This window comes from Augochlora pura, chromosome 7 (genome assembly GCF_028453695.1).
Source record: "Augochlora pura isolate Apur16 chromosome 7, APUR_v2.2.1, whole genome shotgun sequence".
Classification (NCBI taxonomy): Eukaryota; Metazoa; Arthropoda; class Insecta; order Hymenoptera; family Halictidae; genus Augochlora; species Augochlora pura.
Genome location: NC_135778.1, coordinates 39,807,609 through 39,824,370, shown reverse-complemented (window position 1 = coordinate 39,824,370; position 16,762 = coordinate 39,807,609). Strand labels below are relative to the sequence as shown.

At 35.4% G+C, this 16,762-nt stretch overlaps 2 protein-coding genes across 5 annotated transcripts; one reads left to right on the top strand and one right to left on the bottom strand.

Annotated features, from left to right (window-relative positions):
* Window positions 1-899: 899 nt before the first annotated feature.
* On the bottom strand, window positions 900-3,753 carry LOC144473012 (uncharacterized). Its single transcript, XM_078186536.1, has 3 exons — window positions 3,637-3,753; window positions 1,670-2,319; window positions 900-1,530 (listed from the first exon to the last, which is right to left on the bottom strand). The coding sequence occupies exons 1-3, from the start codon at window positions 3,665-3,667 to the stop codon at window positions 1,339-1,341; spliced, it is 873 nt and encodes a 290-aa protein (XP_078042662.1). The 5' UTR covers window positions 3,668-3,753; the 3' UTR covers window positions 900-1,338.
* A 3,982-nt stretch (window positions 3,754-7,735) lies between these two features.
* On the top strand, window positions 7,736-16,476 carry Psi (P-element somatic inhibitor). 4 transcript variants are annotated; one of them, XM_078186225.1, is made up of 14 exons: window positions 7,736-8,033; window positions 8,647-8,725; window positions 8,861-9,058; window positions 9,276-9,405; window positions 10,603-10,857; window positions 10,975-11,152; window positions 11,235-11,441; window positions 11,588-11,771; window positions 11,850-12,007; window positions 12,102-12,216; window positions 12,288-12,449; window positions 12,516-12,724; window positions 12,809-13,098; window positions 16,361-16,476. In XM_078186225.1, exons 1-13 carry the CDS (start codon window positions 7,950-7,952, stop codon window positions 13,070-13,072), a joined length of 2,223 nt encoding a protein of 740 aa, XP_078042351.1. In that variant the 5' UTR covers window positions 7,736-7,949; the 3' UTR covers window positions 13,073-13,098; window positions 16,361-16,476. The 4 variants fall into 4 exon arrangements, with proteins under 4 accessions (XP_078042351.1, XP_078042349.1, XP_078042350.1 ...); XM_078186223.1 differs by lacking the exon at window positions 16,361-16,476 and adding an exon at window positions 15,130-16,228; XM_078186224.1 differs by lacking the exon at window positions 16,361-16,476 and adding an exon at window positions 14,349-15,090.
* Window positions 16,477-16,762: the final 286 nt, after the last annotated feature.

Sequence of the window (16,762 nt, the reverse complement as noted above, 5' to 3'; positions counted from 1 at the left end):
TACAAATACGTTCGTTAACTGCTCTATATCTTAAAAGTATACATGGATCTAAATATACTTCAATTTTGCAGAAATCTACACGATTTGTAGCATTTTTTTTCTATAGCATCATATTAGTCAATAATAAATCAACTGATTTTAATTCTTGCGAAACAATGTTCTGTTAACTTTTTTAGCCCCGAACAACGATATATCGTTGTTGGTCATTCTTAAAAAATATTGTTCTCTTAATGGTTTTTACTAAACGACAATTTCATCTCTTATTTCTCCTCCCTTTTAGAATCTTTACAAAATTCGTGCAATTTCTTTCAAACAAATTTTGTATATTTCGCTCAAGCGAACATGACTGTTTCGGTCGACCCTGGAGAGGTTAAAATTGTAAAGATAGATGGGGTATCTGTTAGATTGGCGCGTCGTTACAAGCGCCCCTTTGATATGCGCCACTTGATATACGATTATCTGACCAGTGCCACAAACTGTACATTAGGATGGATCATGGTTCCGATTGCATTTTAGGCCAGCATTTCTGCAAAATTGTTTTCCTATTTTTATTTTATAACTAAATGTATATTATATGGAATATCTAAGAACACGGTAACATGATTTATTGTTCGATAAAAATAAAAATATCTCATAGTAAATTGTTGCACAAAATACAAATGAAAAAATGAAGAATGAAACAAAATACAAATGAATGCTCGAACGCCGTGAATTCATTTTATATTTTTATAAAAATGTTATAACATATTACACACTCTTTTTTATATCAAAGGGATATATGCTTATTATTACAAAAGGAGCGGATGCCTTATTAAAGGGTGGGAATGGGACACACGATCGAACATTTTTATTTCTGACTTTCGTGACAATGTGAACGGGTAAAATAAACATCTCGCCACTTCAACAGCGATCGATAAACATTCGAATGATTTTATTAACAAAGATTCATCTTTCTCATACAACTATTAAAGCACGTGGGGGCTCAGCTTTTGTTCCTCGTCGTCACAAATACACATCGGCGTCGTACAAATAGAGTAACGTGAAAAAGGATCACTTCAAGCTTCAAGCGATATTTGAGTTAATATTTATTTTATTAACGAACGTGGAGAGTCGAGCCAGCGGCCCTTGCGCGTGAAACGTATGCGAGACAGCGTTAATGCTCGTGTAGAGAACAGTCTCGAAAAGAATAATCGGTAATTAAAACGCGATGCACGGAAACATTGTGCGCGAGCATCCGCCGAGCGATTCGATCGAGAGAAGTTGTTTTTCGTTATTAATTGCATCGCGCATTGATTCGAGACACGTGTTCTCGTGCATCGACAACCCGTCTTCTCGGTCCTATGCGACTGTCCCAACGTTGGGCAATGTCCTCAGAATTCTCTTGACGGGCTCCATGCTGACGAATGTCAAACGAATGCGATCCTGGCGTACCGAAAGCACCGTCATGTTCGAGTCGTACAGGTTAAACGTATTCGTTGCTTCCGAAGTAAAGTTGTGACTGGTGACGAACATCTGACCCTTGCTGGACACCTGGAACAATGCAAATTACAATCACTGAATAATTAGAATTAACTAATAATAAAATTGACTGAATAATTCCGAATACTTCTAGCGCTTGCCATTTAAGGCACGTGGTAGTACTTGCATGATATTTCATAAAATTATGTACCAGTGTCATGCTGGACGAGCCCGAGTTGGTCAAACTCTGCGGAGGATTGCATTTGTCCAGGTTCAGCGTCTTCGTGATATTCACTCCGTCCTTCAGATTCATCTCGAGCGGTTTCGTGAAATGGAAAGCGTATGAAGCGGGTTGCCGAATTTCTGGCTTCGCCGTCACGTCGCTCGGCGCCGGCGGTTCCACCTGATAGGTAACAGAGCACTCGTCCAAGCTCGCGTTCTCGGCCTTTTTCTCGACGGTCTTCTCCGTGTCAACTCTCGACCACAAGTTCATGTTCGCCGCTATAAATTGGTACAGATTGAAACTGTACGCGTCGTTGCCTTCTTGGCCGTCGTCGGACTCGCAATACTCGAGCCCGTCCTCGTTGTACTTCATCTCGAAGGATGAATTTCCGAGGGTGTGGTTCAAACAGTATATCGGCGACATCGCGTGCGCTACTTTCGTCCCGTTGAAGTGACAATGCAATCTGTCCGGTTCTCTCGGTCTGCATTTCATCTGGGCGGTAAAGTGTAATTCGCAGCTAGGTGGAACTGTCATGGATGACAACGTTTGAACCGGAGTGAACACCGTGTCGTAGTTCACGTTGTACGTGTACTCTGGCCCATTCTTCCACGTGATCTCATTGTCCGGTACCTGAGCAGCTGAAACAAGATTACAGGATCTCAGTGATCTTGCTTTTTATATTTACGATCGCTTTTGATTCGCGCTTTTTAGCTGGTCAAAAAGATGACTTAGTTGGTCATCAAATGGTGGTCTTCAGTGATAGAATTTCAATTGTCTTGTTTCTTATTTTTACGATCGCTTTTAATCTACGCTTTTCAGTTAGATGATCATCAAACAGTGGTCTAGAACAAGTGAACATAAATTATTTTCATCGAGGACTTCACCTTCGCAAAAATCGAGATAAATTTTATTTAATTCTGAATAAATCGTATTAGCAAAAATATTGCTGAAAATTGCGTCCACGTTTTCCAAAGTATTGTTTGACGATTCGAGTTACTCCGAACGCTGTGTTAATCCTTTCTTTTAACTACTTAAAATTTGGTTTTCCTTGTTATGCAGGATAAACCTAGCTAACGATAATCCACAAATACAAATCCGGCCGTAACAGAGAAACTGATAACGCCGAGGATATCTACAAACACGGTAGTGGTTTTTAATAAGGACATTCGTTGAGTTAAGACTCGGTCGAAACATTGTTAAAAAATACAAAAGCACAACTTCCTTCGATTTTATTAATTTCATAAAACCTCGTCGATACTTAATTTCCACTATATCTATCCACTTGATTTTATCCTAAGCTATAAATCCTAAGTCCGTTGGTTTATTCCTTGATACACCGAAATAGCTATCTTCGCACTATTTTCTATCAAACTCTATCAACACTAGACCGTGAAACTAGTCTAGTTCTAGTTCCACCGTTGTTGAAACTGCACTACTGATTCAGCCTGCAACCTTTATACATAACCTTGACATAACCTTTAAAATAATGAATTTATTCGCGCGCATCATGGTAGAAACCACCTGTTCGAACGGGTACACTCGCAAAGATTTATTTTGGGGAACAATTGAAACTCGATCAGTTCCACTGAAACGGAGTTCAGAATCGTCGGGGTGTTCGGGAATCAAGCAACAACACCCACAAAGGCTCGCCGGTTGTTCAGACACCGTTTCCGTGCAGACGACACGATGCCCGACACTCGATACATCTCTAATCGATTCACTGTGTTCGTTTCGCCGTTGCGAGGATCGCTCAATCGAGACACTGGGGGGAGGGTTCTAGTTCCACGAAGAAATTTTCGACAAATGAGACCGGTCGAGGCGAGCGACGCCGATGTCAACCTTTTAACTCTCGTTATAGCTCGACCCGTCCTTCGTGAACCATTGAACACCACCGACGTTAACCGGTCTCACTGGTATATTATTATTACTAATCGTGGGAGGGTTAGTTAACTGACCTAGGAAAAATGGCACTACAATAAAATTCATCCTGATGCCGTATAAAGTCGTAACAATGTTGTGCGATCACCGTATGCCGGTCGGCTTTTATATCCGTCGCGTCGTGTGCCCGAGTAGGTCTACTAGGTAGGGTGCAACTTAATCGGACCAATTAGCGCTGTCCAAAGTTGTCCCCCGGGAGACAAACCTGGACCCCTACCACCGTTTCACCGGTGTGGAGGTGGCAGCAGAGCGCAGCCGGCGTGTTGAAGCGTACGTGCAATTGAAATTGTGTTTGCATTTTACAATAACGTCTTTTGCTCCGTCAAGCTATCTTCGACGAGTCCTTTTTTTATTTTATATTTTATATTTAGTCAACTGTTCTACCTGTAAGTTTAAGTATATCGTATTTTTCAGCTCTTCCGATTAACTTAAATTTAAGGGTACATCATATTCTTCAACTCTCCCGATTAAATTAAATTTAAGGTTATATCGTATTTTTCAGCTCTTCTGTTTAACTTAAATATACATATAAATTGTCGTAACCGGAAGCAAAACGATGGAGAAATCTTTTGTTCGATGAGATTGAATGCATAAACGAAAAAGGTGCGACGAGACGCATAGAAGAAGCAACGATAGAAACTGTCGGTAAAAGTTATCGCTATGATACCATTATTGTGCTGACAATGACGTCATAAAGCGGTTTGAATACGATAAAGATGATGATAGCAACGAGGATGTCGTATACGTAAATTTAATAATATATTTTAAAGTAACAGTTTCGAGGAAAAATTGCATAATAAATAGACGTTCCATGGTACAATATTTATGCGAAGAGATTGATTTGTCGCTGGCCCCGTGCACGTCTTACTGTACACACTTAACATACATTATGTGTACTGGCTTTATGGTTGCAGGAAAATTTGCTTTCGAACTTTCCGAATTTTGCGCGGGTCTAAACGAAGACATGGTTGAGCTAGGAAGCAATTGGAAGAAGAAGCCGGCGCGTGTGGGCCCCTATTGTGAACGGCACATTAAATGATTTAATGGACTCCCACGAATTTCTACGGTGCAATTGAAGACCATCCGTCGACCCATCTTCAAGACTCTAACACGGCCATTGTCCGCTCGTAGCGGCAAATTCTAGCAATCAGAACCGTACAGCAATCTGCTTCCGTTATTATGCAGCGTGAAATATTTCACGCGAATGATTAGATTGTTTGTTTATTTAATATGATTTTTAACGCATTTTCTGTAGCTTATTGGCTCGTTCGGAAAATTGTTGCGGTTCTTCGATCATGATTGCCAGCGGTATGATCCGACCATTACCTACAGGTGTGGACAACGTTGACCAAAATTAATAATACTTTAAGTACAATAAGTTATTATCTACTTAGCCTCTAACAGATGTTAAAGGAATATTAAATTTCTCTGTTAACAACCGGTTTCCATTATTAAACAAAAAACTTGCGATGAATGGAAATCTGTGTAGGTAGATACATACATGCATACATATATAGAAAAATGAATGTTACAGTTCGTTCAGCGAATCATGCCGCGCACATAGTATAAAGGATAATTGGCGGCCAGCACGTGCCAATGGATCGAATGATATCGCAACTAAACACGTTTCATTGTCCAATCAATGGAGCGTTAATTATGGAAGAATAATTATGATTGTTATAAACTTCTGGGTCCTCTGATTTTGCCCAAGGATGGCAGATGTTCGCCCGTTTCCTTCAGCGTTCTCAGAAAAGTTAAAATTGTTGCCAAGAGAAACGGTAAAAAATTGTTCATAAATATTACGAAGAAAAAAGGGAAAATCATGTGTTAGACAAGAATAGAAAAAGAAGGATGAGTGGAATAATCTGGAAACGTCATTCGCAAGGACCTTGAGAGTGGCATTTATCTCGTAGAACGGGGAGAGTAATTTTGTCATTATTACGTTGATCACCTGCAATGATCTCGTTTGCAACACTTTACCATTTGATGACAACACTGCACGATTAGGTGACGTCTACACTGCCAGCGCGATAACCCTCCCTCGGCTTTGGCTTAAACGGCGGAAGAAACCGCAACTGGAGCGGGCCAGGCCGTCATCTTTGGAGCCGCGCACACACACACACGCGCGCACGCACGCTCGCTGGTTTCGAGAGCACTCACCGGGAAATTCCATCATCGATTCTAGATCAACCCTTAGGCGAATCGCGCGCGTCGTGCGCGGCAGAGTTTGCAAGAGCGAACGTGTCAAGACCAACCCCTCGAACGGCGCCTATTGGCTGTGTTCGCTGCTTAAGACCTCCCCGAAGAAAGGGGTGGCTGCCACGCATGGTATAGACAACACAAAAACCCCGGCCAACATCGGAATTCCGAGAACGAGAAAAGAAAAGTTGAGGATTCCACTTACCTCTACCTATAGAGTGGTGGGACTTTTATATTATCTACTTCCTCTTAAAACCGAAAACTGTCCTAAAATTACTCTAAATCTACCCTGAAGCTACCCTAAAGTATTAAAATAAAACGGAAATTCTGCTTTCCGTCGACAAAGTAGCGTCCCATAGTACGAAAATCTTATCCGTCGATAACATAGGTTTCCATACATTGAGGGTTGCAATTGTCTACTTTCGGTAACGTAGATTTCTACAAAATAGATTTTTCTAATTCGCCGTAGGCAACGCACGTTTGAGTAATTCATTTTTTTATCGTTGTAATCTACCGCCGTTATTTTTGCACCTTTTTTATTCGCCTATAAGAATATAAAAAAAAATAGATGATTGTGTTAAGAAATAAATCATAATCTTTTATTCAAGAATTTTTTTTAGGGAAGATATTTAGATATGTATTTCTATTTAAAGAACATTATTATGTCAGGAATCCAAGGGGTATCCAAGGGGCTTGGACAACAGATTTAATTTATTTGAAAGTTGAAACGTCTTTAAAAAGCTAAGTACCTATCCATGTGCACAATCACACATAGAATTTGATTTCTCTTCCTGCAGTACATGTGCAGAGTTGGATGCGCGGTAAGATAATAGCAGGAGTGGACGCCATTGTTATAACAGCGCTACTAAAATAAATAGCGACAGGAGGGAAATTTAAATGTAAAACATAAAGTTGAGATTGTATATATAATCCTATATTTCATAGATACGCGTTATTGTCTGAAAGCAATAGCTGAGATTAGGCGAGGAGGTAACGAGAACGTTTCTATGAAATTTCAGGTAGACGAGAGTGAGTCATAGTCGTAAACCCTGATCGTTTTACGATAGGAAGTCGTAAATCCTCGGTCAATGACCTATCGTTCGGTAATTTTTTGGTTACTCATCCTATGCATTATTTCAAAAATTTTGTATTTTTAAAAGCAATTTTTTTGAGCTATGTTTAATTAATATTGGTTAATATAATAAACCAGCATCACAAGATTGGACATTATGCTCTGTCCAGAGCTCTTATAAGAGTCGTTTTACGAGTTTCTTCAAAGAATGTAACAGTAAGAAATTTACAATAAATTTGGAGGAAAGGCCCCTTAAATGGAGTTGGACGATGCCAATGGATTCCATTGGCGATCCATTGAAATCGTCCAATCCCATTTATTTATTATTCTTCTCCACGCCGCTTGATGCAGATTCCGCACGGAATCACTGATATCATTGGACGCCAGCGATCTTGAATGGAAATTCCGGGAACAGAGCATTTTTGAAGACTGGTCTGAACTATGCTGCAGAACGGCGCAGGCTAATCCCGAGAACGCTGGCGACTCTGCCATTGACAATCCATTGACGTCATCCAACCCCATTCATCCAACCGCCGCCACTCTGCATTACATTTCAAACTGGTCTACGAAAATGCTCTGTCGCGAGCGAGTTATTTCCGTGGCCTAGAATTCCAAACTTATTAGAACAAAGTACAAGTGAAATTATTATCGGAGTTTATGGAACTATACGCGAAATAATACCATGGAAACAGTACAAATTACCGACCACGCGTACCAGAATTTAGTTACGGAAAATACCACGGTGTCGCCACCGTAGGATACTTTTGGACCGTGCATACAGCTTCGAGCGTTATCCCGCCTTTAACACAGCATTCTGTGACCGACGCTTGCGCTCTGCTGTCCTTTCTGTGAAAGCACAGACAGTTCTTTCACACGTAAACCTGTGATTTGGACTATTGTGTACTTTCAAAGTAGTATCTTAAAATATTTATATTTTGTATGAAATACGTTTCGAGCATCAACCATTAGAGTGAATTTTCGCAGCGACGTTTATTAATAGCCGTTTCTAGCAAGAAATATTGTAATAGTTTCATCGGTATCGCTGCTTCATGTTCCATTATGAGTGACTATTCAGCGGTTGCTCCGCCTCAAAATTTCAGCCAGAGCTCCGCGTTTGCGGCGGCTTTGCAACGTGCAAAACAAGTAAGTTAATATGTAAAAGTATTCTAATAATAACTCTCTGTGAACCAAAATTGCTTGGGCAGCCTATATAGCCGCTTTCCGTCTAGGTAAAACCGTACGTTCACTTGGATTGTTGTAACTTTTATGTTGATAGAATTAATTATTTTAAAGTAATCAATTTAGATTTTAATATTCGGTCGATCCCTTTTTAAAATGATGTTGCGAACAAATTTTTTTAAAACTTTTCGATTGGTAAAAAAATCTATTGTTGTTGTTTCGTTTATATTATCTGAAGTAGAGTGTTGATATCATTAATGTTTATATAGCTTGTGTATACTTTGATCGTTGAAATACTGTATTATATGTAAAATGTATTATTTGAATATTTCAAGTATAGATGATTAAGCTGTGAATCGATATACAAATCTATAATTTTGTAAATTAATTAATAAACGCGAAAGCATAGATCATGTTTTACGAAATTGCAAATAATGTAAATTGCTCGTATTAAATTATACCGAAATTTTAATAATGTAACATATTCATGGATATTGTAAATGCACAATTATTTATAATTTATGCGATAGTTACGATCTTCTCGATACTTGAAATATATTTTTCTTTTTGTTTTCAGATAGCTGCGAAGATTAATCCAGCCAGTGCTCAAAATAGTCAGGATGCAAAATTGAAACGTCCCCTTGAAGATGGTTCAGGTAAAGAAAATATTTTTGTCTTCCTGCGGAGTACTTTTTACATGTATCAAGTAAAATGACCTATTACAAAAATAACAATATTGCAACTGTTATTCCAATATATACATTATCAGTGGCCATGTTGCATTTTTTCAGAACCAGAAGCAAAGAAAATGGCATCGTTAGTAGCCGACCCACTAATAGGACTTCGCGGTCCACCAGGAAATAATTCTTTAGGAGATTCGGGCAGTCAGAGCGGTAGAACAGGTCAACCAGGATCGTCAGGGCCGATGGGTAATCTAGGAGGTATTTGTAATGAAGATATCAGAGTTCCTGATAAAATGGTTGGTCTAAGTAAGTAAAAGAATGTCGCAATTATTTTGCATAGATTTCTGTAATCGCACATAAAACTATAATCTATTAATATTATTTTATATGAGGAAAGCTTATATATATTATTATCATTATTATTATATTATTAGTTTTAAAATAATTTGATAGTAGCCCTAATTATTAAGCCAATACCGTCCGCAATGTTGTACGTTAACAATTAATGATGATATGTTTGCAGTAATTGGAAGAGGTGGAGAACAAATAACAAGATTACAAAGTGAAACAGGATGTAAGATACAGATGGCACCTGAAAGTGGTGGGCTACCTGAACGTGTTTGCACATTAACCGGCTCAAGAGAAGCTGTCAAGTAACTTGTTTTTTCCTTCTTATTTTGTTTATATTAACTACTTTGTGTGCAATACATTTTTTTCTTTTACTTTAAACTATTACTTAGAAGACAGGATTATTTTCTGGTGCTACAGCAAGTAGCATTTATTGATTATGTTAGATAAAGCAAAATATATATGTATTTATATATATATATCTTACATTTGTACATATACCCATGTACCATGTTCATATATGTGTATACATGTATTGAATATATACGGTACGCATACAGAATGGTATGTACATACATAAAAATATGTATTTCTCATTTGTGTATGTACATATTTTCCAGTGAACACAAACATATATATATATATATAACAATCTTCTTTTCCTTATATTCGCTTGAATGACAAATTCTGATCTGTCTACTGTTACTGGTAAATTTTCTAGAAACACCTGAAAGAATCAACTATTTATTTGAACGATATGGTTTTTTAAAATCCCATTTCTATATTTAATATAAGATATTACACTGTTTCATAATCAACAAGATGTACGTTATTAGAAAATGTGTTTCGAGTACAAAATAGTTTTCTGTATGTCTAGTATACCTCACATATGCTATCACTTCATGTTAACATCCCGTTTCCCCAATGTAGGTTATATGCTTTCGCATATTGAAATTGTCAAATGTTTTACAGAATCTTTGTTTAGCTCCTGGATGTGAATAGCGGGCTCATATATACTTGACCTTATATATGCTTCTGAACATTTTATCATTGACAAAACTCATCGACAAGTTGTGGCTTTTGATTTTCATAATTTTGTACTTACTAATAGTTTTTTGCTTTCAATAGGATGTGGAGAATGAAGGAAGGAAGGAGGATAGGATATGCATGGGAACGAGTTATTCGCAACAGGAAGAGATATTGAAATTTTTTATTTATTTGAATCTGCTTATGATTAAGCCTATGAACATTTTAACATGAAATTTAATTTTATTATATATACACTTAAGGAGAAACTCCTTGTCGAAGAAAAGATAATGTGATATTTATGAGTTATTAATGTTTTGGCACACTGTAGACATCTCATTATGTGTTGCAAACAAATTACATTTACATTATTATATATCGATAGATTATATTTGTATTTAAAAAAAAAAAAGAGAAAAAAAAAGAAGTTGTTCATTGATATACAACATTGCACAAGTAAATTGTATATGTTTCAGTCGAGCTAAAGAATTGGTACTGTCGATTGTCAATCAAAGAAGTAGAACCGAGGGTATCGGCGACATGAACATGAGCGGAAGTGGTAGCGGAATGATGGGACATCCAGGATTCGTTGAGATAATGATACCCGGACCGAAAGTTGGTTTAATTATCGGTAAAGGTGGTGAAACGATAAAACAGCTTCAAGAGAAATCTGGAGCAAAAATGGTGGTTATACAGGAAGGTCCGTCGCAGGAACAAGAAAAACCTTTAAGGTAATAGCCAGAATTTGCACACCTTGTTGTCTATATTAATTTACATCGAAAGTTATTCTGTAAACATACTAATCTGAGAAAAGGAGAAATGTTTTATCTATGTCTTTCTTTATACAGGATAACCGGAGATCCACAAAAAGTGGAATATGCCAAACAATTAGTATATGAATTAATAGCTGAAAAAGAAATGCAAATGTTTCATAGAGGTGCAAGAGGAGGTAGTGAGAGAAGTGGTGGAAGTTATTCGAACGAAAGCAGTTTTAATCATGGTTCTGGAACTACTGACGGAGTAGAGGTATAATACACTTTTCTTTATAGATGTATAATGTACCAATGGATACAGAAAAATATTTTAATGAAATTTTATTCGTATTTAGGTACTTGTTCCAAGAGCAGCGGTCGGTGTCGTTATTGGTAAAGGTGGAGATATGATAAAGAAAATACAAGCTGAAACTGGCGCAAGAGTCCAATTTCAACAAGGAAGAGAAGATGGTCCCGGCGATAGAAAATGTATACTGTCCGGGAAACATCAGGCCGTAGAACAAGTTCGTCAACGCATTCAAGAACTTATTGATAGTGTAATGGTTAGTTTTACCTCCTAAAAATCCCACGATAAGCGAGCAGAAGAGCATGAGTCTAAAGCGCATATTTTGTCCCAGTAATTTGGTCCCCTTATTCACAAAAAGGGAACACTGTTTTATTTTTGATTAATAATTAATATTGTCACCAGAGAAGAGACGATGGTAGAGGTAACATGAGCGCGAGAAGTGGTCCACGGGGCAATGGATTCGGTGGTAACCGCAATCCGAATGAATACGGTGGATGGGATAGACGCCAAGGAGGACCTATGCAAGATAAAATAGAAACAACATTTACCGTTCCATCGTCGAAATGTGGAATTATTATTGGGAAAGGTAAAATTATATAAAATATATGAAAACTGTTTTAAGTTTATGGCGCGCATGTACAACCAGTTATCTCGACCATTATAGGCGGCGAAACTATCAAACAAATAAATCAACAAACTGGAGCACATTGCGAATTAGATAGAAGAAATCAAAGTAACGAAAACGAGAAAATCTTCATAATCCGTGGTAATCCAGAACAAGTGGAACACGCGAAACGAATATTTAGTGAAAAATTAGGCATGGTAATTATGTGACACTTTAACTATTCAAGAAGCGAATACGACAAAAGTACTGTATATTATAATTTGTACTAATCACATGTATATTAATATGAAGGCTCCAGCTAATACATCGTTTACCGGTACACAAGGCGCAATCGGATATAATCCGACATGGAATGCTGGAACAGCATACCAAGCATGGCCAAATCAACCTCAAACTGCGGACACAAGTACAATTTACCTTTATTGTATACAGAGAAGTTCGAAGTATACAAATCAAGGTATATAACTCTTGTTATAGGTTCAGCTAATCAAGCTCCTGTTCAAGTAAATCCACAAACGGGACAGCCAGATTACAGTGCACAATGGGCAGAGTATTATCGATCGTTAGGTATGCATAGAGAAGCAGATATGATAGAGCAGCAAGCAAAACAAGGGAAACAAGACCATAATCCACAATCAGGTGAGATACCGTGATTTTATCGATATTTACGAAATCTGAGCATATATTATAAGTAATTTTGCATAGGTAATGCACAAAATCAAGCTAATGCCTCGGCAGCGGGTAACGCTGGGCCAGCTCCACAGCCGCAACAGGCACAACCGCAACAGCAACAAGCGGGACCTACACAAAACGGAGGCCAAGCAGATTACAGTGCACAGTGGGCGGAATACTATAGAAGTATTGGTAAAATAAAAGAAGCGGAAGCTATAGAAGCTCAAATGAAAGCGGGGAAGGTGCGTTGAAAAGCAGAAAGATGATAATTAGATTAGAGAATGTATTGTAAGGAAATAAAGTAATATTTTTAATTTTTTTTTCAGTTGGGAATGCAAAACAATCAAATGACACAACAACAAATGCAACAAAACATGCAAGGGCAATCTGGTCCAGCAGGGGCGGCACCTAATGCTTTTCCACAAGCGTACGGCAATTATCCGACAATAAATCCTGGTTCAACTCCGACGAGTTACTATGCAGCGGCGGGGGCTGGATCTAATGCGCAACCACAGACTGGTCAGCAAAATCCGTCTTTTCCAACAGGCTATCAAAACTACCCGTATTCACAAACGAATGCAGAAAGTTAAACTTTCGCCAAGGAAAACATAAAGTTGTAAGTATTCTCTTGTAATCAGTACCAATATTACACACAATTAGGAAATTGTGTGATATATAAAAATTTTCTTTTATCATAAAAGCATTGACTATACAGTTATTTGTAATACCATTTAAGCATTAACGATATAGTTATCATTGATAAACTCGCGAATATGAAAGTAGTATTAAATATATCTCTTCTATTATCATACAATTTCTTTTAACATTTGCTTTTATATTAAGTCAATGTAAAATTGAGTGCACTAAAAACATGTACTTTTGAAATACTTTGAGGTATCTTTTGAAAAAGAAACATTTATCGCATTAATAAATAAATGTTTTGAAGCATTTGTTTCGTATATGAAATACACTAACGAAATTCAAATGCAAAGTTTTTTAAATCAGATTCAATACACGTTACATAATTTCCAAATTTCGCATGACCTGCAACAATTATTTTTATAGTTCGAAATCAGATTGTATGCCATCAAACTTTGTAGTTGAAGTTCTTTGTCGATGTGATTATTATATACATGATATACGTGAAACGCAAACATATTTATTTGTGTATCGTGAAGACTATACATATGCAATTATTATTATTATCATCATTGTTATTGTTATTATTATTGTTATTATTATTATAATTGTCATTGTCATCATCACCAATGTCATCATTACTATTATTGCCATTATTATAGTATTCCCTATAAATAAATAAACAATGCTGTATTAACTTAAAACCAAATGAAATAGAATTTATCATATTTTTCCATACATACATACATGCATACATATATACAATATTCATTAACACGTTCAACTTATGCCTATTTATATATATACTGTTCACATTCATAAAAATCGTCTATTTATGTCCAATACAATTTTCCTCTCTAAATAATGTACATCGTATCTGAAAAATACAACTTATGATTATATTATCCTTTACAGAGGATTGAACGTGTTAATTATATAGTTCATCATACACTATTATATTGAATCACTTATATTTATATTGGCTTGATATTCATTGTTCATTATGAAAATCAATGGTGTAAGAGGAAGGGAGTATTATATGCGCGCCTGAATAACTTGTTGATACTTTCAGGGAGTTGTATTATCCATGAAATTGATAAATTCACAATATATATTGCTATTTTTGTCTGGTCAACCAAAATAATATATTTTACACCTTTGAGAATATATTCATATCGGCGTACGATTCATATCGTTTTATTATAATTGTTTGTTTATTTCAGATAGTTTTCAGATAGTTTCCCAACGGGATGCGGTTAATGCCTGCTGTAACTTCATATACTGTTTACAATAAATTACGATAGTTGATCGCTTCGCAACAAAAACCATAAACTTCTAAAAGAATGACGTTAGAATCGACTATGCTCTATTTATACTATAATATTTTGTGTTTCTTTTTTTTTTTACACACAAAGATATATATACATATTGTAGGATACTCATGGTTTACTTTTTAAGTAATAAGAAACGCCAGAAGTTTAACATTAGTAACGGCATGGTGTCTACTTGTGTTTTACTTATATATATATACTATTGTATGTATTTTTGTTCCATAACACCTGATTGTAATATAAATTAAAACTGGCAGGTGAAGCGGCAGGTCAGAAACAGGAACGAGGATTCGACAACCAATATCCATATTATTATGCTTCCCATTTATCATTAAAGATACTAAAAAGATTATCGTTAAAATGTATTGATAAGAGGAAACATTTAGATACTTATTTCAATATGTCATTATTTATGTTTCACTGTCACATTCATGAAACATTTCCCTTCAGTAAATTACAAAAACATGGGGTAGCGTAAATAGCTGTAACAACAGCTAAAGTACCTTTCTTATCGTCTATATGAATTATTTTACATATTATGTATGCATAAAATATGATACACATATGATGGTCTACGTACACTACATATATATATATATACTATTATAACAATACTAAATACAATTTTACCTTGGTTCCTTTGCATTTTTTTTATCAAGTACCACAACTATTTTTAGATTTTTGGAGCTGCCAGTTTTGTAGGAATGTCTATACCCGTGCTTCGATAAATATCATCAAGGGGATCTACCATTTAAAACATTTTATTCAGCAAATCTGTCTGTTTATATTCAAAGGAATCAGGACCTGCGAAACCGGAGAGTGATGGATGGCATATATCAGATCACTATCTGTTTAACATAATTTGTATAATCGTATATAATTGTTTATTATTGAATGGTTATTCACGTGAATCTAATAATTATAATAGATAATGATCGACAACTTTTACTAGTCATGTAAACCACTGACTTCCAAAATTATCTGATTTAAAAAATCATTGACGATTGTACATCGCTTACATATTTTTCAATTACATGTTTATGAGTTAAAAACTGAATGTTACGAAAAGAAAAATCTCAAGAATTATTTTTGGTGACTAGCAGATTATTGAAATATCTGACTTCGCTAATCTTTAATTGTATTTACGCTAAGAAGTGTTAAAGAAAAAACACGTTTACAAGAATGATGCATGTTTTATGTTGTTTACGAGCAATGGAAACAACAAACAATGGAAATGTAACAAACCTGATTACATACGAAATTTAACTACAAGTACACGGCGAAAGTAAAAGTGAACATCTTTTTACATTTCCTTACTTTTACGGAATATAAATATATTGAATATATTTTAGTAGAATAAAATAAACTATTATTTAATATTTATGTTTTTTTTTTGTAATCATTGTTTTATATGTTTAAGCAATGTCTTTATAATTTGTACTTTTATTTCAATAAAGAAATTTACATTTCTTTTGAAGGTGAATAGCATTGTATGTATATGTATGAACACATACATATTGAGTAATATAACATTAAATAGAAATTTTGTATTCATAAAACAGATTTATTCAAATTTTAATAACTTTATTTAGAAACAAAAACCGCATTCAATTTTCAGGATAAAAATATTAGTGCAATTTATAGTATATAATTATTCTATTTACGTTGAATTATTTAAGTATGATTTGTTAATGAAATACCCATAATGTACATATATGTTATAACAATAAGTAAAATAGGCTTCTAACGATTTTGTACAAGTATTACTTTGTAAAAATATAATCTTTGTTTGTACCTAATATGCATATAATTAATAAAATTACAAAATTAATGTTAAATTTTTTTGTAATGTTATACAAATGATAAATTGGACCGTCTACGAATTTTGATTTTCTCTTTTTGTTTCAGTAGTCGGTTAAAACGGCACTGGTTCGGTGTCATTTTATTTCCACTTCGACAATACATGCATACATATGTATATATATTTTAATAATATATTTAAATTATAAATTATACACTTACACAGTTCATAATTTTAAGGAATATTTTAAATATATTATTAAATATATATATTGCACAAATCTGCTTCGTTTCGTTTACAATCTTTTATTTTATACATGCATACTAACTGCAGTTCAGTGAAGTGAGTTAATATAAATAATATTATACCATTTAAGAGTTCTGTAAGCAACGGAATAATTTATTTAAAAAGTTCATTTAAATAGGGTAAACATGAATTATATTTTACTAACATATTTAAATTTTAAAATAGCATAAAAAAACAATAAAAATGTTTGAGGAATGAGAGCA